The 22,734-nt window shown below is 48.8% G+C and overlaps 3 protein-coding genes across 3 annotated transcripts in view; 2 read left to right on the forward strand and 1 right to left on the reverse strand.

Moving 5' to 3' along the window:
* The first annotated feature begins 1,549 nt into the window (after positions 1–1,549).
* slc3a1 (solute carrier family 3 member 1) lies at positions 1,550–9,652 on the forward strand. The gene is made up of 10 exons (XM_061228233.1): positions 1,550–2,065; positions 3,385–3,564; positions 3,705–3,847; positions 4,406–4,531; positions 6,007–6,126; positions 6,976–7,100; positions 7,459–7,660; positions 7,875–8,051; positions 8,339–8,458; positions 9,105–9,652. Exons 1-10 carry the CDS (start codon positions 1,651–1,653, stop codon positions 9,528–9,530), a joined length of 2,034 nt encoding a protein of 677 aa, XP_061084217.1. The 5' UTR covers positions 1,550–1,650; the 3' UTR covers positions 9,531–9,652.
* On the reverse strand, positions 8,637–21,844 carry prepl (prolyl endopeptidase like). The gene is made up of 14 exons (XM_061228234.1): positions 21,169–21,844; positions 20,676–20,801; positions 20,402–20,468; positions 19,989–20,207; positions 19,560–19,686; positions 18,941–19,157; positions 18,046–18,237; positions 16,213–16,416; positions 14,948–15,123; positions 14,077–14,293; positions 12,968–13,117; positions 12,313–12,439; positions 10,530–10,621; positions 8,637–9,939 (listed from the first exon to the last, which is right to left on the reverse strand). The coding sequence occupies exons 1-14, from the start codon at positions 21,286–21,288 to the stop codon at positions 9,859–9,861; spliced, it is 2,115 nt and encodes a 704-aa protein (XP_061084218.1). The 5' UTR covers positions 21,289–21,844; the 3' UTR covers positions 8,637–9,858.
* The window catches only part of camkmt (calmodulin-lysine N-methyltransferase), a 109,912-nt gene continuing 109,010 nt past the window's right edge, over positions 21,833–22,734 (forward strand). The window contains 1 exon segment of the mRNA XM_061228235.1: positions 21,833–22,196. Within this exon segment, the coding sequence (XP_061084219.1) occupies positions 22,041–22,196 (156 nt within the window). The 5' untranslated portion in view covers positions 21,833–22,040.

Genomic DNA, 22,734 nt, shown 5'->3' on the forward strand with positions numbered 1-22,734 from the left:
TTTGACTACTTGCTTGCTTGGTGGACACTAGTACTGTATTTCTTCTGCTGCCAAAATAATGTGCATGTGTACTGGACTGCACTTTAGGCTTGCTGGGTTGCCCCTCCTAGAATTTAACCTATAGTGTCACTGTCTATTATTTCGTTCTGATTTAGGCCCACTTGAACTAGGTTTTGCCGGCCTACCATAAAAAGCTACTAGTAGAAATTAGCATGCTAGTATAATGGCAGTCGGGTAATGTCATAATAATAATAGTTTGTTATTTAGCTGATAATTTGCCATTTAGGTGACGCTTTTTTCCAAGACGACTTCCAGTTGGACCAATGTGGGATTTAAGAGCCTTGCTCAAGGGCCCAACAGCTGTGCTGATCCTTATTGTGGCTGAACTGGGGTTGAACCACCAACTTCCCAGGTTCCTGTCAAGCACCTTAGCCACTAGGCCTGCAGACACCACAACTGTGTATGATCCCCATACACTATACCAGAGAGCATCAACTCATGGTCCTTGAGGGACCAAGAACAGCTGGTTTCTCCCCTCCCTTTACCTGGGAGTCAGGTGTGAAGAAGTCTGGTAGCACTAAATGATCAGTTAATTACCTGGGAGAAAAGTAAACCAGGGATAGATTTGGATTTTAAGGGCCACAGTTAATGATCCCTACACTATACCATCACACGTATAAAGTTTTACGAGAAAACACCTGTCATTCTATTGGCCAATTACGTCATGGCCCGTCTAAACCACTGGACTGGAGGAAAAAATATATTAACACGAAATCAAGATCACCGCGCATGCGCTACGAGCGAACGCCAAGAGGTGTTTGCATCATAGCCGAAGCCGTTGACTGGTCTGTCTCCCAAGCATTTAAAATATAATGGCTAGTGTAATTTAGCTAGCTATCATCCCAACTTTACATTTACCTAAGTTAAACTAATTCAAACAGCTTTCCACTCGGTGAGTGATAAATTATGCTGTTATACGTTACCTATTTTGTGCGGTGAAATGTCAACCTGATTGACTTGGATGCGTGACGTAGGTCAACAATTTTGAGAATGGTAATGCGGTGACTTGACAGGTAATATATTTTTTTTTACATATTTTTATCGTAATAACTAATCTATTCGTGATTTTCCCAAAACGACATATGCACAGATTTCTGCCCTGGTGTAAAGTCCAGGTATTATCATCTTGAAAGACCAGCTACCAGCTGTTTTTTTTTTTTTCCTGCAGGGCGAAGTTTAATTTTGGGCAAAAATTCCACCAGTCTTTTCACTATCATACCGCTGCGCCACCTCCGTTGAAATCTCCACAGGTTGTCATCGAAACGTATAGATCGTTACGGCCTGTTCTTTGCTAACAGACTATATTTAGGTGATGATTAAAAGCAGTTATCATGACAAATATTGGCATGGTTAGTATCCACGCGTTCACAACTACTCTCCCTCCTACACTGTGTGGGTGTGTGAGGGAGGGAGAAAGAGAGAGAGAGAGACTTCAGATTGTACTCTGAACTCTGCAGGTCTCTTTAAATCGCACTTGGAGCAAGAGACCGGTATTGTAGCAGAGGGAGCACAGAATTTCAGATTCTCTGATTCTCCTGCTGCTAACGTTTAAATCGACAGTTAGGGAAACCGTAGTTACACGGCCACACGATGTCAAAGGAGATCCTCAACGGCACATCGGTGGAGATGAAGGAGGGCGTCAGTAACGAGGGGTTCCAAGTAGATGATGAGGAGACTGTTGATGAAGATAAATTACAAGGCGAACGAAGTTCGTCCGTGGTCCTGTCGCCGAATGAAGAGGACAGCGCCTACAGACAGATCAAACCGTACGCCGGCATGCCTAAAGAAGTTCTGCTACTGTATTCGAACCAGGCCCGGTATCGTCTTCCCCGGGAGATCCTGTTTTGGTTAGTGATGGCGTCCACGGTCGCGCTGGTGGCCTTGACCATCACGGTAATTGCTATGTCGCCGGCTTGCCTCAGTTGGTGGCAGTCGTCCGCAGTGTACCAGATTTACCCACGTTCCTTCAAGGACTCGGACAATGACGGCGTCGGAGATCTAAAAGGTAGCACCCCACTGCTTTTTTTACTAGTACACATTTCCCCCAAAATGTTATTATTGAGAATTATTCATGTTTCTCAAAACGCTTTAATTGGCTTGCTCCTTATACAATCTAAGTTCTTCGTTGTATTGCTGCATTATTTGTAATATTTGTGTACAAGGAACAAGAAATCAAGTCATTAGCACTAAGGTCAGAATAGTAGCCTATTATACATGAGCTCTAAATTGCTCTGAATTTCACACTTCAATGGTTTTATAGGTTGCATTAGCTGGTCGTAAAAGTCTGTCTCCAAACAACCATGTTGAGCGCCCTGCTGGAGAGAGAAGTGCAAATAAACAAAATCAGTTTAACAAAAAAAAAAAAGTTAGAAGCCTTTTAATGAATTCCCTATATGCTATATTTCCTTGTATCCTGTTATATACCCTGGTGTAAAATCTAACTATGACTAGCTTGAAATACCATCTAGCTACCAGCTGTTATGAGTGTGTTAATTGAGTTCAAAGCGGTAGGCTATTTTTCTAGGTTACACACTGCCTCCGCATGAAATCATGAAGTGTTTTCTTCTCTGGTTACTGTGGTTAACCAGACACACTCGTCATTAACCATGTCAGTGTTTCCCAGTCCTGATCCTGCTAGAGCAGGCCGTCTACATTTTTCAGGAGATCATTGCCAGATTATGACATGACTTAGATTCCAACAGACAGAAATTTGCTAAAAGCAATGTGTGGAAGAAGTGCATAATATAAGCTTTAAAAAAAAAAAAAAAAAAACTTTTTTTTTTCTACTTTATTTATTCATCATGTGTACTTGCTGATTTGGTAATATGATGCGATTACATTAGAGAATATAAGGACTTTCTTGTTCAATTAATTGTTCTAAAATGAATACCCATTGAACAAGTATGCTTAGTCAGTTGACATTTCTGCCCTAAATGTGTTTGCTATGCAAGTAATCAATACCTTTATCTTTATAGATGTACAAATGCATATCTTAGTACACCCTGGTGTAAAATCCAGCTATGACCAGCTTGAAATATGAGCTACCGGCTGTTTCAAAACATAGTTGAGCTGGTCAAACCATGTTCAGTATGGAGCTGGTCTGAACTGGGCAACCAGCTTCCAGCTGTTTGTTGAGCTACAGGGCAGAGATCACAATCTCAACATGAACTGACCAACGCAGGACACACAGTTGCTCACCAGGGCCAGGACTGAGAAACACTGAACATTGTAGTATACAGCACAGCACAATGCTGTGAAATTTAAGAGTCTGCCCCCAGAGTGCCAGTCCGTTGCAATACCCAGTGCTGTTCCACCCACGACCAGGTATCAGAGAGAAGCTGGATCACTTTGATTACCTCAACATCAAAGCCATCTGGATCAGCCCCTTCTACAAGTCGCCCATGAAGGACTTTGGGTATGACATCGAGGACTTCCGGGAAATCGACCCTCTGTTTGGGACCATGAAGGACTTTGAGGACCTTCTCAACGCCATGCACGATAAAGGTAATGCTTTGAATCCGTGTGAAGTCAGGGGTGAGAAGCACATTGGGTTTGCCATTTACCTCTACTCTGCTTCCACAATCGGCCATTCCACATCCTCAAACCATCTCTTCCCTCCCCCTTCCCCACCCCCCCCATCGCAGGGCTGAAGTTGATCATGGACTTCATCCCCAATCACACCAGCGACAAGCACAAGTGGTTCCTGCTCAGCCAAAACCGCACCAGCGGCTACGAGGACTACTACATCTGGGCCAACTGCACACCCTTCGCACCGCCAAACAACTGGGTGAGCTCACCCGCCCTGGAGACGCAGTCACTGGGGAGACTGGTTGCTGTGGCTACGTCTCCTCGGGTCACCCGTCAGGCTTGTTCAGTCGATAGACTTGGCATTACCATAGGTAATAGCACCTGCCATAGGTGGAGGAGCATAGCATCCTCGAGCAGGTGATGTGCTACCCTAGTCCGTGTAGGGGGCCGGTGTGTATGCAGGATTTTGCTGGCACCAGTTACCCTGGCGCAATCGGCCAATTAGCCATATGCACCGCTGATTCTCTCGTAAATTAGACCACAATAAAATGCTACAAGACAAGAACATTTACCAGCTGCTGTTAATATTACGGAATGTGGTTAAAAATGACAGATCACGTAAATTATTGGACTAATTAAATAATTGAGAGTAGCAGTTGGTCTGAAATCCAGAAACGGTTATGGCCCGCCTTGCCCGTCCCTGTCCTAGTGGGAATGGACAAATAACTGAAAAATACCTTAGAAAGTACCACTTCTTGACCTAGAGTGGTCTGTGTGGCGACTGTGGATCTGTGACCTCCTGCTTCCCTCCCTTCAGGTGAGCGTGTTCGGGAACTCCTCCTGGACGTACGATGAGGCGCGGGGCCAGTGCTACCTGCACCAGTTCCTCAAGGAGCAGCCCGACCTCAACTTCCGCAACCCGCTCGTCCGGCAGGAAATGAAAGTGAGTGTGCGCCTCCTCCTGGTCTCGAGAGGGGCCGTATTCAGACTGCCGCTGCCCGACTGATCCAAAGGACCTGCTTTGTTTACTTCCCGGTGCCCGGTGAGGAACCACCGGTCTTGGCAGTTGGCGGTTACCATAGGGACAGGGACCGGGGTGGTATAAACAGGGCAGTGTTTGGAGACGAAATCGAGCCGCGAATTAGGGACAATGCGGGAGAAGTGGGAACTGGCCACCAGGCTATCGCGTGATTGGCTGACCCTCCTACCCACCCCCCGCTCCCAGGTCTCTCTGGTTCTCCTCAGGTGTAAAGGGGGGAACACAGAGAGCCAGTCACACAGGTGACACTCAGACGCCTGTATGTCCCATAAGCAGGGACGGTAACCCTAGCCAGGGCTCCCTGCCCGGCATTCCTGGGGGAGATAGGTGTGCCGTGGCCACAAGGTCACACTCTTTCAGGCCAGAGCTCTGATAGAGGGCTCAGACGGTCTCCCACATCCTGCAGTAAAGTTGAAAAAAAGTTGTAAAGATGCATTCATACCGAGGTTGATCCAGTCATGTTGATTTTGGCTTTCATACTGAACCCAGAAGGGCAAGGTCTCCTATCTGTCAAGTGTTATTGGCATTTCTTCAAGTTGCTGATTAAATCTTTATTTTCTTTTTGTTTTTGTCACTGACTGCATTGTTACTGATTATCTCCTGGAATCTATACCCTTTGACGGGCGCCACAGGAGGACAAGGGTCAACAAAGAGCTGGAAACCTCACTTAGTCTGAAAGAGAGAGAATAAGAGCGCTTGTGTCTCATACGTAGCGGGAGGCTTGTGTAGCAATGCCTGCGCTGACAGACGTTCTGAGAAAGTGATGAAGCAGTCGTCACAATTTACCCCCAACACACACACACACACGCTGCCAAAAGCTGTCACAGAAGTATCACTGACTTCTTCATTCAGAATTGGGTCTCATTCTAGAAATGACGCCGTTCTGAAGAGTTTAATTACAATATATTACAGGATATTCTCCATTGCCCCACAATACATATATGTGTGTCCTGATCTCATAATGGTGCACTGTAATATTATGATGAAACACCGTTATGGTAAATTGCTGGCATTTATATAGCGCCTTTATCCAAAGCGCTGCACAATGGATGCTTCTCATTCACCCATTCATACACACACTCACACACTCGCATACCGATAGTGACTGGCTGCCATGCAAGGCACTGACCAGCGCATCAGGAGCATTTGGGGGGGGTTAGGCGTCTTCGACACAGCCCGGGCGGGGGATCGAACCGGCAACCCTCCGACCGCCAGACGACTGCTCTTACCTCCTGAGCCAATGTTGCCCCTAAAAAAAAAAAAAAACCCCCAGAGACATTATAAAGGTTTCCTTTACCGCGTCTGCACACCACCCAAAGGACTGAGGCTGTGGCCTGCCCCCCCGGTGCTGAAGCTAACTCTGGGTTCCTCTCCCTCAGGCGATCATGCAGTTCTGGCTGGACAAGGGCGTGGATGGGTTCCGCATGGACGCCGTCAAACACATGCTGGAGGCCGCACACCTGAGGAACGAGCCCCAGGTGGACCCCGACATGCCCCCGGTGAGAGACCAGGCGCTCCCCTGCTCGGTCGCACAGGAGCGGGGGGGGGTCTCTCAGGATCTACGTCCAACTAACGCGACTGGTCCTGAGAGCTTCGGTGCACATTAGTGTCTTTTAATTAAAGCTTTAATTACCGTCTCAGGCCTGCAGACCTGTGAATAGAATTTAAAAAGGACATATGATTTTATAATTGTCTACTTGCACTTAAAAAAAAAAAAAAAAGCTTGAGAATCAACTATTAAATATGTATGTAAAGCTTGGCAACCATTGGACAACTACTCATCGGTTTGGCACCGGATTGGCTTAACGTAAAGTACAGTAATCACAGCACAGCAGGTTGAAATCAAGGCTGAATTTTGTATATTACAAATATACAATATACTGTATATACAATATATTGCAATATACTAGTTGTATATTGCACATGCCGCTAATGGGTTATTGGTAATTGTACCAGCTGACAGGCATTCCATTGTGTTTAAGATGTAGTAGATTGGGGGGAGGGGGGCACTTAAGGGAAAAATCAGAACTAACTTCTGTTTTTGTTGAAGAATTCTCATGTCGAGCCATTGCAAATCTGCCCTTGTGATCAGGGGCAGTCACTGACTGGCTCCAAAGTGTGCAGCCAAAGGGCTGAATTTTTTCCCCCAGACGTAAGGGTTGTGACTCCAGGTCTTTCACCGGACAGGCAGTCCCCTCACAGGAAAGGGATTACTGGGTCCATATTTTTCAGGATTTAGAAGTAGCCTAATCCTGAGCCGTTGCATCCCGCCGGGGGACCGTGGGTCTGCAGGAGAGCCGGTGGATGAAGAGACACCGCTCAGACACCCCTCTCCCCTCTCCCCTCAGGAGGACGTGAATTCAGAGTTCGACCTGTACCATGACTACACCACCTCCCAGCTGGGCCTGCACGACATCCTGCGGAACTGGAGGGTGGAGATGGACCGCTACAGCAGGGAGCCGGGCCGATACAGGTACCCCCCCCCCCCTCCCCTCCCCCCCCCAAAAAAAGGGCTTCTGTCTGAGGCCTGCAGATCTGTCACATCACCATTTGAAATATTTTTGTATTTTCAGACACCAGTGAAAGAATTGATGGAGTCTATTGCCATTTTCCTTTAAAGAAACCTCTGTGTTCACCCATCTCCTATGGTCAAAATTCTTGATCAAAATGATCAATGTCTTTTTAGTCCCTCTTGATTGTGCTGAAAAATGGCTAGTGTTTGGAGGAGTGTGTTCAAATTTGACCACCATAAAGCCCACGTAGTCCCGGCAGACACGGTGCTCTCTCTGTCCTCCTCCCCCCTCACCTTTGCACACATTAAACTCTTCCAGGTTCATGGTGACCGAGTCCTACGACTACGAGGAGATTGAGAAGACCATGATGTACTACGGGACGGAAACCGTCAAAGAAAGCGACTTCCCCTTCAACTTTTACCTCATCGACCTTCCCCAGCAACTGTCTGGAGAAGGTGCCTTCAGCCTAGTCAACCGCTGGATGACCAACATGCCCAAGGGCAAGTGGGCCAACTGGGTGGTAGGTGATCATTTTTTTAAACTTTTTTTTTCAGCTTTATTGGACAAATGCTGGGTCTTGTAGTCCAATAGATCTATCGGCATATATAGGCCGTTTCAACCAATTGGGGTTATTACAGACTGTGCATCTAATAGAAGTTTTACAGCAGTCAGTATGATGACTGGACGTTGAGATTTGGGCATAAATGATGACATCACGGCGGCTCGTCGTTCAGGTGGGGAATCACGACAAGCCGCGCATCGCCTCCAGTGCGGGGCGGGCGTACACGCGTGTCATCAACATGCTGCTGCTCACGCTGCCTGGCACGCCCACCACGTACTACGGCGAGGAGATCGGCATGGAGAACGTCAACGTGACCGAGATCCAGGACCCGTTCGGCAAGTTCAACCCGGTGAGCGACCTCCCCTTAGCCTGCAGGAACGTGGCGTGGACCCATCTACCCAAACCTCTCCTCGAGGACCCCCAGCAGGTCGAGGTATTTCACATACTCCACCTCAAGAACACCTGATACAACTAGTGAAGAGCTTGATGAGTTGTATCAGGTATGCTCCGGACAGAACACATGAAATACCTGGACTGGCTGGGGGTCCTCAAGGAGAGGTTTGAAAACCACTGATCTCCCCGCTCGACGCCAAACCCCGTCCTCAGTCTTAACCTGTGACCCCCCTCTTCTCCCAGAACGCGAGCAGGGACCCTCAGAGGTCGCCCATGCAGTGGAACGCGGAGCCGTACGCCGGGTTCAGCCGGAACGAGACCTGGCTTCCCATCCACCCCGACTACGCCACCGTCAATGTGGAGGTATGAGGCTCAAAATAACTTCAATGAGGGTGGGCATTTCTGCATATATGCAAGCTCTAATCAGCGAACTGGCTGTATACAGCACTAATGGTTCAAGTGTAAAGTAAATCACAATTACGTATACAATTTAACGTTTATTTAACCAGGAAAACCTCATTGAGATTACAAATCTGGCCAGGACAAGTCATATGTTGATATGAAAACATTTGCAGTACAGGAATTGTACAGCGTATATTTATAATGTTATATAATATAACTACATTACATTACATTATTGGCATTTTGCAGACGCTCTTATCCAGAGTGACGTACAGTTGATTAGCCTAAGCAGGAGACAATCCTCCCCTGGAGCAATGCAGGGTTGAGGGCCTTGCGGATCTTATTGTGGCTACACCGGGATTAGAACCTCAACACCGACCTTGCGGGTCCCAGTCATTTACCTTAACCACTACGCTACAGGCCCGCCCCTGTACTAATTCACAATACAAATAATGTACTGAAATTTTGAGTACTTTTTGAGGCTCAGTGCAATATGCCCATGCTAAATGCACTGTAATCAGACGTAAGGTGTTAGGTTGAGTCGAGCGTGTAGGAGAGGTTGAGTAGAGTGTGTTAGAGGAGCTGACGTGAGCGTTATCGCCCCCAGGTCCAGCAGACGGAGAGCGGGTCGGTTCTGGAGCAGTACCGGACCCTGAGTCTGCTGCGGCAGTCGGAGCTGGCGCTGCACCGAGGCTGGGCCTGCTTCCTGTACCGAGACGCCCACGTCCTGGCCTTCGCCCGGGAACTCGACGGGCACCCCCGGGCCTTCCTGGTGCTGCTCAACTTCGGGGGCGCCGCGGTGACGGACCTCTCCGGGGTGTCCGAGCTGCCCGACGGGCTGACGGTCCGCGTGGGCACCCGGGGCAGGGCGGGGGAGCGCGTGCGGAAGGGCCAGATCCCGACGGAGCCCGGGGAGGGGCTGGTGCTGGAGTACTCCTCCGACGTGCGGCTGCACCCCAACCACGCCTCCAAATGCTACATCTCCCACAAGGCCTGCTACCTGAGCGCTCTGGACATCCTGTACAAGTGCTGAGTTCAGCGCTGGGGGGTGGGGGGGCTCCCGAATGTGTCTGCATCCCGCGCGTCTCCAATCCAGCCGTTCCATACGTGTTGTTCGTCTGAATGTTTTTAATTAAAGATTTGCACATTTTCATATTTGGCAGCCTCTCTTTCTTTGAGAATTGGGACGTTTTAGCCCTCTCGCTTTTGTGTGTGTGTGTGCATGCCCACCTGCACCATCTCATCACATCGGTGGGGAGATTAGGACCCCAAACTTCTGTTCTTCCGTTCATCCCGCTGTCTGTCCATCCTATGCTTGCCGGCTGGCGCATGTCTGCAGTATTGGTGATGTCACTGTGACATCACCGTCGGCCTGCGCCTCTTCCTGCCGGCCCCCCGGCCAATCCCAGCTCCCGGTAGAGGAAGGCGAGGTGTCGGGCAGCCTATAGGAGAGGGGAACAGGGTATGAGAGTCTCTGTACCTGCACAACCTGAGGAGGTGTTGAGTGTTCACGGCGCAGGTCTCTACCACACTGTTCCTCAACGGCCATCAGTAGCTCTAGAGCCTGACAGCCAACCAAAGACCTGGGGTGTTGTCATAGCGATGAGAGGGGACGTTACATTGTGACAGCTGCAGTTTTTGCAGTATTTTTTAAATACTGCATTTCACTCTGTGATCTCGAAGCACTTGACAGTGAACGCCCCCCTAGCCTACCGATGTGTGAAACATACCAGGGTGTGACATGGCCAGACTGTGAGCTGTGGTGGAGAGGGAGCCAGTTAAACTGGGAGATGAATACGACACCAGATTGAGACTGCCATACTGGGAATTTTGCCAGGACAATGGCAGAAACCCCTTCCCTTTGCAATAACTGCTACTAGATGTATAACATCCAGATGTTTAATATCCATCCATGAGGCTGGGTATGCAGACACGCAGCACACTCAAGAGGGACTACAGCAGTGCCCCAACTCGGATTCAAACCCGAGACCTTCTGGTTCCAAGCCTGCCCCTTCACGAGACGCAGAATTACCTCCTCCAGGGACAGGTGGAAGTCCTCCGGCCCAAAATGGTCTCCGCCCGGCTGCAGGTCCAGAACGACGGATGGGGATGCATGTTCTGATCCTAGAACCCAAACAGAGAAAGGTCCGGAATTACATCATAGCTCTGCTCCTCCCACTGGACGTAGAGCAGACGCTGGTGACATCATCCCAGGGGGTGTGGTCATGGGGCCTTGTCAGAGCCCAGTTAACCTGCTGTTAAAACTGGTCTTGAACCGGGGGAAGGGACTCACTCACCTCATCTGACCTAAAGCGTCACCAATTCTCCTTTTCGTAAATGATTTCACACCACTCATATCCTCTTGAAAAACGGTCATTGGTTAACCTCATCATAAGGCCGTGTCAGGAGATGTACATATTGGAGCTTGAATCAGTCAATACTTCTTATGTTGTAAAAAAAATAAAAAATAATAATAATAATAACCAAGCACTTGAAGCAGGAAATTGCCCTCCAACCCAGCAGGCCCCGATAAGAGTGACTTATAAAGGCTTAAGTCTGTCCGAGCTGTTTGGCTCTTCTATTCTCCTACCCGCTGGCGGGGGTTTGAGCAGTGCTGGTGTAATCGCAGTCTCCCGCGGGCTCGAACCGCGGGCCCGGGCCTGGGATAACTCCCCCCTCACACCGAGCCCTGCCTCCTGGGCGGCTGTGACCTTGGGAGACAGAGCGGTATTGTTCCTTATCTCTCCTCCTGACGCAGCATCTCATAAACAAGCCAATGCCCCCCCCCCTCCCTGCCCGGACTGTTATCTAACAGGAGGAGAGTCGCATTATTATACCGATGCTATCATTGTACGCTCAGTGAGCACTTTATTTGGTAGACCTCTACACCAGCTTGCTAATGCAGATATTTAATCAGCCAATCGTGTGGCAGCGACTAAATGCATAAAAGCGTCCGGCTGTGGTCAAAAGGTTCAGCTGTTGTTGAGACCAAATGTCAGAATGTAATGAAGTGATCATTGAGTGTACGCATTTGTTATATTTATATGCAGGTGTTATTTTTATTTTGTGCTATTGTATCGTTTTCTCTGAAATTCTGGTGGGGCTTTGGCAATAAAAGCATAGGTTTGTTGTGTCAATAGAAGAAAGCTGAAATTGAATGAGAGAGAGAGAGAGAGAGAGAGAGAGAGGAGCGAGCGATTGTACTCTTGAACCCTGAACGTTTCTGTTAAATGGACTGGGCACAGGCGACCAGCGTTGTGCCTGTTTTTCTGTCATTGGGTTCAGTTCAGTTTCAGAAAGAGATACATTTGGGAACTGTATGTGAGGGTAGAAATGTTCTCAGACATTGTGTGTTGGGGTGTGTTCTGTGATTTAATGCAACACTCAGAGAAGCTTCAATAAAAGACTGAACTCTGCTCAGGGCTGTGCTCCAGTCTTAATCCTACCCTCACAGAGCTGATCTTTGGATGTGAGAGAGGGGGGGGGGGCATTTTATTGCATTTTTTATTTTCCTCCTTCAGGTCAGCAATGGAAACAAATCTATGCCAAGACAGGCTTTAGATTTAGGGCTTCCATAATGTAAAAATCGCTGTTGGCAGAAAAACAAAAAGATGGGTTATTTTCGTATTTGTTTTTCAGTTTTTTTTTTGGTTGGCATGACAACTTGCATTGACTGCTTCAGCGGTGCTGCAGATGCACTCTCTGGTCTGCGACGTGCGAGCCGTTCTGGATAAGAGCTCTCGCTAAACGACTGCAGTGCGGCGTAATTTCCGTTCACTTCAGTCCTTTAAAAAACACGCCACTCTTCCACTCGCCTGATGCGGAGTGTCTGTCCATGTGCACCCGCGTGGCCGTAGTCAGCTTCTGGACGTACCGCCGTACCCCCGCCGGGGGAACCCTCCGGTCCGCCTCGTAGGCTGTGATCAACATCGAGGGGTACAGCTGGAACAGAGAAACAGACACCCCAAAAAACGCAAAACCGAGATAGAATCAAAGTCCACATTCAACTTACACACTCTCATTAAGAGCTAATAATGTGTGCCGCCATTTTGATTTAGCTGTTCTATGTGCCTGTTTTTGTACACAGTCCTGTTACCTTTTCTGTATTTTTGTATTTTTGAATGTCTGAATATCTCATGTGTGGGGTTGAATAGCTGTGTTTATGCTTGTGTGTGTGTGTGTGTGTGTGTGTGTGTGAGACCTTCTGGTCATATGAGGACGGGTGGTGTAATATAACACGATATGCGCTTGTAACTCCACGGTTTGTGGGCTCAAATCCAGGCTGGGACACTGCCACTGCGCCCTTAAGCAAAGTCCTCAATCTGAACAGCTTCAGTAGATGTACAGCCAGGTCAATGTTTAGTCTGGAACAGTGTTATGAGCGTCTGCTGAATGCTGAAAGGTAATGCAATGTAAGGTACGCGTAGTCCATCCACACTGACGGGTGACCAGTTGTTCTGGTGAGCTCACCTGCGGTGTAATGTTGTGACAGGGACAGTAGGAGGCGATGTCGTCCCGGTGTCGGGGTTCAGTCAGTGGGTCACCCCATTCCCCCCTCTCCTCGATGGTCAGGGGCAGGGTGGGGTCAAGCATGGTGCCCAGGACGTCCAGGAAAGGGGCCTGCAGAACCAGGGATTGGCAAACCAGAATGAGAGAAATACTACCCTTAAAAACCCATGTTTTCACTGGGTAGCTTCGGCTTGGTTTACTGAGGACTGGGGAACTTGATAATTCTGAAAGTACTCAATACAGTAAAGTATGAAACAGGAGCCCAAACATATTATTCTGAAGTTGGCTTGCATGATGCCATTGAGTTTCAAACGGCTTAAAACTACACAAAATGACAGAGAAAGCCGTCCACCATGTAACTCAGCCGCCGTACCGCCAGACACCCCAGAGACACCATCGTTCAGATGAATCATTAAACAAAGTCCTGACTCACTGTAGTTATTACAGGACCCTTATCTCAAAGAGTAGGGAGTTCCCCGATGTTCTGGCTAAATTCCCAGCCTGTCTCCCTGAACCTGCCACCAAATCATCCCCCAGTGTAATTCCTAAAACTCATTCTCTCCCCCTCACCACCTTAGGCAGCTGATGTGCGGTGAGCGTTCTGCCACAAAATGGCTGCCGTGCATCACCCAGATACCGATAGTGGTTGAAGCTAGTTTCCCCGTTATCACTGTAAAGCGCTTTGAATATGCGAAGAGTGCTATATAAAACATTATTTTTATGGAAAGCTTGCTTTTTGGATCCCCCCCAGACTGTGTCGAGGACCCGGCCCTAGGCCCGCCTGATGAGAGATTGACAGAAGATGTGTTAGGCAGGAATGCATTGTTAACCCCTCGCACACGCCAATGGGGTAGGAGTAAAAACGCCCGTAAGAGGAGAAATATGTGGTTCAAGATAAATGTACAACCGTTTATGGACACTGAGGAGTCTGAAGTCAGAGGACTTAGATTTAGGGTTTTAGAGAGCAAGGCTAAAGGCCTGACTGAGGCCAATGCGTAGAATGTGTTCCAGCATGACCTTGGAGGATACTCAACAGCTGGAAGCAGCCCGCGGGCGGCGGCGTTCGTTACCTGCAGGGCGACGGCTCGCAGCAGGCGAGGGCGCTGGTTACACAGCGCCCCCGCCAGGACCCCGCCGGCACTGCGGGCGGTCAGCGCTGCCGCGCCGGGCCGGGACACGCCCAGGCGGAAGAGCCGCAGGGCGCACGCCGCCAGGTCCTCCGCCCCTCTCCGCTTCCCCTCCAAACGCCCCTCCTGGTGCCAGCCCAGGCCCCGCTCCCCGCCACCCCTGCAGGGCGCAGGCCAACACAAAACGGCGTCGTCCTGATGAGACATTTCTGAAGAGCGAGAACTTCATCCCACATCAGCCGCTGCGCGAAGCATCTCCATGACAGTTCATTTGACAACAACACCAAACAATCATTCGGTAATGCTTTATTTTAAGGTCCGCTTATTAACTATAAATAAGCCATTATTAAATAGTATTTCACAATTATTAAATTGTTTGTAAGTCACTCGCTATAATTAGTTCATGTATTTATTAACATTAATAAATGACCAGCCATTAAAAAAACCTTACATAAATACCCAATACATTACTAAATTAGATGCATATGGTTTGTAATTATACAATTACAGTATATAATAAGCCAACATAGGGTTAGAGGCTTTTGAGTCATCATGAGCAATCACAACTCCCTAGTTAGTTGCATTAACTAACTATAGTTAACAGTTTTAGCAGACCGTATAGTGTTACCAATAATTCTGCATGTTGATGTAACATTTCGCAATCTGGGGGTATAATAAATTAAATCCGAAGAAATTCCTTAGTGTTGCCTTTATTGATATGGGAGTTAACGAGGGAGGACAGTTCCAACGGCTAAAGTCTCATACGGTTTCTCCAGTGGCAGCAGGGCACAAAGGATCATGGGATTTGGAGTACCTGACATGGCAGTAGGCCAGGGCCCAGCCTTCCTCCAGCAGTAGCCTCTTCTCAGGGCTGAACCCCATGTGAATGTCCAGGCCGTAGGCCCCGTACACGTGCAGCAGCAACGGCGCCCCCTTCAGGTCGCCCCAGGCACGTGCATGGAACAGCGTGAGCGGGATCATCGTGCCATCCTGTAGACATTACATTACATTTGGCAGACGCTCTTATCCAGAGCGACGTACAGTTGATGAGACTAAGCAGGAGACAATCCTCCCCTGGAGCAATGCAGGGTTAAGGGCCTTGCTCAAGGGCCCAACAGCTTTGTGGCTACACCGGGAATAGAACCACCAACCATGCGTGTCCCAGTCCTTTACCTTAACCACTACGCTACAGGCCGCCCTAGAAACAGGGCGAGAGAGTAAACATCACAGTCAGTGCTCCCCTGCCTTCTGAGCTCAGCTGCAAATGACGGACTCTACCAAACAATACTGCCTTCATCCAGAGATGGAAATTATCACCACCAATTATCACCCCCCCCCCCCCACCCCACCCTACCGCTCAATTTCTAAAATGGAACTGGCCGCAGGTTAGGTCCGCAGGCCTTTCATCAAAGGATTAGGAAGTAATTATCATCGCCATGGTTCCTGTTGCCGCGGGCGCTGGTAGCGGTGTCCTAGGTGTGATGATGTGGCTTTTAGCAGGAGGATTAAGCGCTGCAGGAGAGAGAGAGAGTGCACCCGAAACCCGGTCACCTGACACCACTTCACAGAGACCCGGCAGCCAGGTCACCTGACACCCCGCCGGGCCTGTCCGCCATTCAGGCCGCTTGACATCCGCTGACATCCCTACGCCGCAGGTGTCACACTCCGCTGTCAGAACACGGGTCAGCCCCCCCCCCCCCCCGCCCTGGTGTCACATGACTCCTGACAGACAGAGTGTGTGTGTGTGTGTGTGTGTGTGTGTGTGTGTGTGTGTGCGTGTGTGTGTATATATGTTTCTGCACATGTATTTAGGTTATACTTCAACCTTTATTCAACCAAACGGTTCAAATGAGAACCCAGGCAAATGATAACCTGGGGAAGCAAAGTGTGTAGAGAATTCAATGCAAGAGATGGAGTAACCAATAACATGTAAGGTGGAAAGGGGGAGGGTGGGTGATTCGATGGACATATTTAAAGAGGTAGTTTTATGTGAATTTGGCCAGGACACTGCGGTTAACACCCCTACTCTTTTGGGACCTGGAACCTCTAAAGCTGTGTGGTCTATGTGGGGTACGATACCTGGCTGGGGGCCTCCAGGCGTGTGGTGTGGTAGTGTGGCACGGGGGGTCCAGCTGGGTCCTCCTGTACGGAGAGCTGGTTCTCCCGCGGGGAGTAGCGGAACAGGACAGGGGGGCGCACGGGGGATGAGAGGAGGAACCTGAGGCTCTCGCTGTCCGTCATCTGGTCGGGTCGGGTCTCGATCGCACATGCCCAGGAGGGCAGCTGAAAGACAGGCCACAATCCAGTCCCACATTTACACAGCGACTGACAGCACACAGACACTGCATTCAGGCCCACAATCCAGTCACAAATTTACACAGCGACTGACAGCACACAGACACTGCATTCAGGCCCACAATCCAGTCCCACATTTACACAGCGACTGACAGCACACAGACACTGCATTCAGGCCCACAATCCAGTCCCACATTTACACAGCGACTGACAGCACACAGACACACTGCATTCAGGCCCACAATCCAGTCACACATTTACACAGCGACTGACAGCACACAGACACTGCATTCAGGCCCACAATCCACTCACACATTTACACAGCGACTGACAGCACACAGACACTGCATTCAGGCCCACAATCCAGTCACACATTTACACAGCGACTGACAGCACACAGACACACTGCATTCAGGCCCACAATCCAGTCACACATTTACACAGCGACTGACAGCACACAGACACTGCATTTAGGCCCACAATCCAGTCACACATTTACACAGCGACTGACAGCACACAGACACTGCAGTCAGCTCGGTGCTCTGTGCACTGGAAACGTGTGCCTCGGTACAGATAACGCTCCGATTTAGTGCCTCATAAATATTCACGAAAGGCTACAGAACAGTGCAGCTGGTGCAGACAGAAGCCCACAGCCTCCCAAACGCAGAACAGGAAGAACAGGACTGGCGGTCTACTGTGTGAAATACATGCCGTCAGTTGGCCTACCTTCTTCTCAACTGTGGAAGTTTTTAATCAAAGCCTCGGAATGGAAACTAGAAACTAGATTTGTTCCTCTTGATCAGTAACTCCTGAAGCAAACGCGTAACGCTGCAAGTTTTTTTTTTTCAGCCAAAACAACATTATCTTACCCATGGTGAAAGTGCTGAACAAATGAATGAAACAGGCTTTATTCATTTAATTTTTATTTAACTAATATTATTATTTTGTTCATAAAAAATAGAGCAACAGCTACAAGAAAAAAAATTAAATAAAAATGTGGTAAAACATTAGCTCAAAGTTCTAGTCAGGCTGAGATAAAATAACTATTTTAACTTGGGACAGTAGTGGAGTATTCCAGAGCAGCACATTGTGGCTTTCCGACCCAGGAATGAAAACATTACGAGACACGCTGAAACACCAAACCACACGTGTAACAAGGCATGTTACACCACGAGTGACAACCACGGTGTACGAAGAACAAGAAAAACCTTCAAGCTCTGCGTTTGTGTGTTTATCCTTGTATATCTCTAAATAACTGCCTTCAAGGAACAAACCGCAGGGTCAATGGTTAGTGCTTAGATAGTAATGGTGGAACTGGATGGCATAATGATGACATCAGCACTGTTCATGAAGCACTGCCAAGGTTCATGATCTGATATTGATTACAAAGCCTATTATTTCACTACAATAACTGTAGGGAGGGGTCATAAAAGTTAATAAATGAGACTTCTGTGAAGGTTTTTCGACAGTTGCAGAAAAAGCAGATGACAATACTAGTTTACTGCCTCCGATACCAATGGTAATCAACAACTAATCTTATCTAGATCGTACCTAGAACACGTGCAATGTTTTTCACCCCGTCAGTGGGTGGGACTGTGGGGTTGAGAGCTCTCTCACCTGTAGAGTGGAGACACAGGTGGGGTCAGCCAACGGGACGGCTCGGAGTCCGAGTGGACCGCCGGGGGTCCGAACGGCCAGAACGCAGTGGTCCCGGAGGAGCTCCATGTCCCTCAGGCCTGTGCCAGGGGCAGGGGTGAACAGGGGCTCCCAATTCCCCATGGAGGGAGAGGCCAGAGGGGCACGCAGCAGCTGGGAGGAACCACAAAATGCATTTAGGCCTGAGTAATACATCATGAATTTACACAACAGACACAGTACAGTAACAGCCTACAGGTTGGTATTCATCTCTTGGTTAAGAGAGCTTTCACATTAACTAGACCGCAGGGTTTTTACATTAAACTACCCTGAGATTTACCAAACTCATCTAGGGTCATCTAAGGTTGCCCCTGCGGGCATGCATTGCAAGTTTGAGATATACTCTCATTGAGCCCTGTGGGGTAATGTGTCGTCTGCATTTGACCCATCCTAGTTACTTAGGAGCAGTGGGGAGCCACAGTGCAGCACTCAGGGACCGAATACAGTTCTGAGGCCAGAACCTGAGTCAAGGTCAAGGTCAATGGCAGGAGCACCCCTAACACGCATGTCTGAGTGTGGGAGGAAATGGGAATACCCAGTGTAAACCCACGGGAACACAGAGGGAGAACATGCAAACTCCACACAGAGAGGATCTGACCGGCAGGGATTCAAACCCAGAACCCTTACAGGATATAATATACAGACACAGTGACGCCAATAGAGACCGATGGGGAACAATTCCACCACACAGGGCAGCAGGCTCACCCGTGACTCATGCTCATTTGCGTCCTTGGTCACATGCACAACAACGAAAATGCAACCTCATTCTTAACCACTACGCCCCCTGGAGTTTGCGTGTGCACTGGCGGGGGCTCACCTGGTACTCCCGCCCCGCCGCGGTGTTGGCGAGGACGTACAGCCTCCGGTCCCTGTGCTCCACGCGGTACAGCAGGCCAGGGAGGCGGGGCTGCACCAGCCTGGGCGGAGCCAGGGGCGTGCTGCAGCCAATCAGCCACACCTCCGAGCTGCTCTTACTGCTGCAGTTCACCGTCAGCAGCTTCCTGTCTCTGGAGCTGCTCACTTCCACAAAGAACCTGCAGAGGGACGGAACGTGGGGGAGCGTGTATGTGGGTTCACACACACGCATACACGCTTACACACACACAGTTGACCATGCATAAATGGTAAATGGTCTGCATTTATATAGGGCTTTTATCCAAAAGGGTTTAATGCCCCGCATTCACCATTAACCATGCAAGGCACCAACCAGCTCATCGGGAGCAATTGGGGGCAAGGTGAATTAAGGGGGATCGAACCAGCAACCGACTGCCAGACGATCGCTCTTACCTCCTGAGCTAATCTCGCCCCCCCGATAGAGAGGGAGGGACACAGACCCGCACAAGTACACGCTGTGACTACACGGTACAGAGACAGAGTGAGCCAGGCCCTGAGAATGTGAGGCACAGTAGTGACCTGAGGCTGAAAAGCAGTCTTACTCTGGGTCCTGCTCCTCATACACCAGAGTGGGTTCTGGCTCCGCCGTGCTCAGGTCCAGCCGGAAAACACGCCGGCACCGGAGGTCCTCCAGACAGGTGAAGAACAGGATCTCATCCGTAGCCCATTCTACACCAGAGACGGGCAGAGAAACACACTGTTCCACCTGCACCATGTCTGAGTTCACACAACCACACTCACGCCACTCCTGACTGCAGACACATAAAATCAACACGGAGACCCACCCCAAAACTCAATGAACATCCGACATTATCAGCCAAAAGTACCACGTTTGAGGTAAGAACACTAACTTGTTGCATCTAAAATAAGGTTTAATTTTATCTGTTGCTCATTCGACTTTATTAGTTCCCACAACACCCATAACCCCGTTCACAAAAATGAAGCAAACGACCCACACTGGCCTTCCTTACCAAAGCTGAAGACTCTGTGGAGCGTGAGCAGTGGTTTAGGGGGGGCGGGAGAGCCCCCCAGCCTCACCAGGACACACCTGGTGTCCTCGTCCACACCCCCGGGGGGCCTGAGAGTGGCAGCGAGCATACCCTCGCCCGGGGAGACTCGAACCCGCTGCAGAACCGCCTCGTCATGGCCTCCGCCATCCATACACAGGACCTCCTCCACGTTCTGCTCATCTGAGACCCAGGCAGACAGGTGCATACAGGTAACCGAGGTTAGATTATCAACTCCGCCCACACCACCCCACCCCACCCACCCACACCCCAACGCTGTTCACAGGCTTGGACTGAAGAATGGCCCAGGTTTAGTGAGCTGGGTTTAAATTTCCTCCCCTGACTTCACCCTGCAGTTTGACCACCACTGAGCTCACCCTGCTCCAGACCCATCCTGTAGACGCTGCCTCCTTCCTCAAAGTAAACATGGCGACGGCCCCGGACCTGCCAATAGCACAAAGACAACTGTCATGTGTTACACTTCAGAACCACAACTCACTGAAAACAAATGAACCTTAATTTCACACGTAATGCAACTACAGTTAATACGAGTTGTGCCTACACACGAAAATAGCATTCCTTGTCCTCTGTAATGCCTTTAACTAGCAATATCCGTTCGATGTCCTCAACGCAAAAGAAAGCACAACCTACCACGATGTCGTCCGGGATTTCTGAATACCTCTTGTATATTGCTCTGAGTTTTCTCCTGAACAACCTCTCTTGGCTCTTGAACTGTAAATTGGCTTTGGAATATTCCAGGATTGAACCGTAAGTGTTCTGAAAAATACAATGTCAGTGTCATTGCCCATATGTTCAAACAGAACTTTTTTAACCGGTTAGTGAAATTACAGAAACCTGCAATGACTGCGCTCAAGCTAGAAGAAAACAAATCTGAATCAAGCCACTTTTGTGATGAGAAGCTGTCGTCAGTTCCTCTCTTGTAAAAGTACCTTACCGCTGGAAATCTGACTCGCTCGGATCAGTTTCTCATTAGGAATACACGATATCCGTAACATTTCCTTCTCGTTGGTTTCTACAAGAATAGATTTGTAGGGGACAGATCGTCCTGAACCTCATACGTAAATAAATAATTAATGCAGTACTTAGGATCAATTGGTTCCGCAGAAAACAGGAGCTGTCTTACCCCTGAGAGAGACCGCGTTGATGTCTGGAGCACAGCCGGCCAGAGTTTACTGATGGGAAGCACTTTGGCCCACCTTGCACGCCGAGTTAAGGAGCGTAGCAACATATGGATGTTAATCATAGTGGGACTGGGCAGCTAACGTCAAGTAACTCTTGCAGGTACGAAACACACTGTTTAGTTCGCCTCAAGCCTACTCGGCATCATAACTTAACATTTGATCTCAAACAAAGCAGCCGACCAGTCATGACATTGGTCAACTACTAATCTAATAGGCCTACATTTGCAATGGATCTAATCAATGTGAATAGTTCACTTCCTAGCTAGCTTGTTATGAAACCATGCTGTCATCCTGTAACTGGCTAGCCTGTTTCGTAGAAGCGGCAAGCATTTCACGAGTATAACATGCAAGAGACAATGTAGCTGGCTATATTAGGTTATCGTTCCTCGCACTCGCCTGCACAGCACTGCGTATTATATTTAGAATGTTTTCAGCCGTGAAAGGCATGCTCGGTGGTCATTTTCGCATTTCAAACCTTTCAAACATTCGGCGCTGTCAAATTGCGTACATTGCAGGCGAACATAATCAATCGCTGAAACGCGGCGAATGGCGATTGAATCGTGTGTTCGACTATGCTGGTGATGAATTGCTTTTCTCCTCTCTGCCGAACGGACAGGAAGTGTACGGAAGTGGCATGCTTTTCCAGCGGCATCTGAGGCTCACGATTTGCCCCACTACTGCCGCTGAGGGAGATAAGCGTGCGCAGTACTATTTTATCCAGCGAGACGATGAAACGGTCAACACTGTGAAAACAAGCTGTTTTATTTAAACCTGTATTTTCTTCTTGCTTAGGACATTTTTTATTTAGTAGAGAATGGAGGGAAACCCAACAAGTGGCTCCGGCGTGAGTAAAATGAAAGATGATCCCGGTTCGGCGATGTCAGTAGAGAATGACAGAAACCATCAATCCGGGCAGGACGGGAACTGCGGGACCGACGTGGCTCGAGCCCGCTGGACTCTCCTCAGACAGGTGGCTATTCCAGCATTGGTGTTATTTTGAATTGTTTTTGTTTAACAAAGCACAATTGTTTTTTGCTAACGTCGTTGTTGTGTGCTTTCTTTTTTTTTACAGCTAACAAGCTGTCATGTTTGCTAGCTGGCTAGCTAATTGTTCTTCTGTCGTCCATCACTCCTGGTGAAATGCAGTAACGTTACTAGCTAGTACTACTGGTATTTTGCAGTAAAGGAATTGGGAACGACGAGAAACATAGCTGTTCCCACCTAGTGTTCACGTTGCAAATAAACTGACGTTTGTAACAATATTTGTTGTTTGTGTTGAATTTGTAGCAAAATAAAGGCGTTTAAATCAAACAAAACAGCGTTGTTTTGATACGTTGCTTGCCAGCTTATGTGTTCTCTCGTGTTACAATAGCTAGGTAATATTTCATACCTGTATACAGTTGCAGTCTTAAGTTTTAATTAGCTAGCTGTGTTAAGAACGGATTCACAGGTACCCAATCGAGGTACCCTATTCAGTCAGCCTGGTGTGCATCCCAAATGTCAGGAAA

Source organism: Conger conger, chromosome 18 (genome assembly GCF_963514075.1).
Source record: "Conger conger chromosome 18, fConCon1.1, whole genome shotgun sequence".
Taxonomy (NCBI): Eukaryota; Metazoa; Chordata; class Actinopteri; order Anguilliformes; family Congridae; genus Conger; species Conger conger.

Bases quoted from the DNA above. Each gene is read 5' to 3' on its own strand.
- slc3a1 (XM_061228233.1), top strand. From the start codon at position 1,651: ATGTCAAAGGAGATCCTCAACGGCACATCGGTGGAGATGAAGGAGGGC. The intron at 3,848-4,405 runs GTGAGCTCACCC...CCCTCCCTTCAG, and splicing joins TCGCACCGCCAAACAACTGG to GTGAGCGTGTTCGGGAACTC. The intron at 6,127-6,975 runs GTGAGAGACCAG...CTCTCCCCTCAG, and splicing joins TGGACCCCGACATGCCCCCG to GAGGACGTGAATTCAGAGTT.
- prepl (XM_061228234.1), bottom strand. From the start codon at position 21,288: ATGATTAACATCCATATGTTGCTACGCTCCTTAACTCGGCGTGCAAGG. The intron at 19,158-19,559 runs GTAAGACTGCTT...GTCCCTCTGCAG, and splicing joins TATGAGGAGCAGGACCCAGA to GTTCTTTGTGGAAGTGAGCA. The intron at 12,440-12,967 runs GTGAGCTCACCA...TCTCTGTTCCAG, and splicing joins GTCACAACATTACACCGCAG to CTGTACCCCTCGATGTTGAT.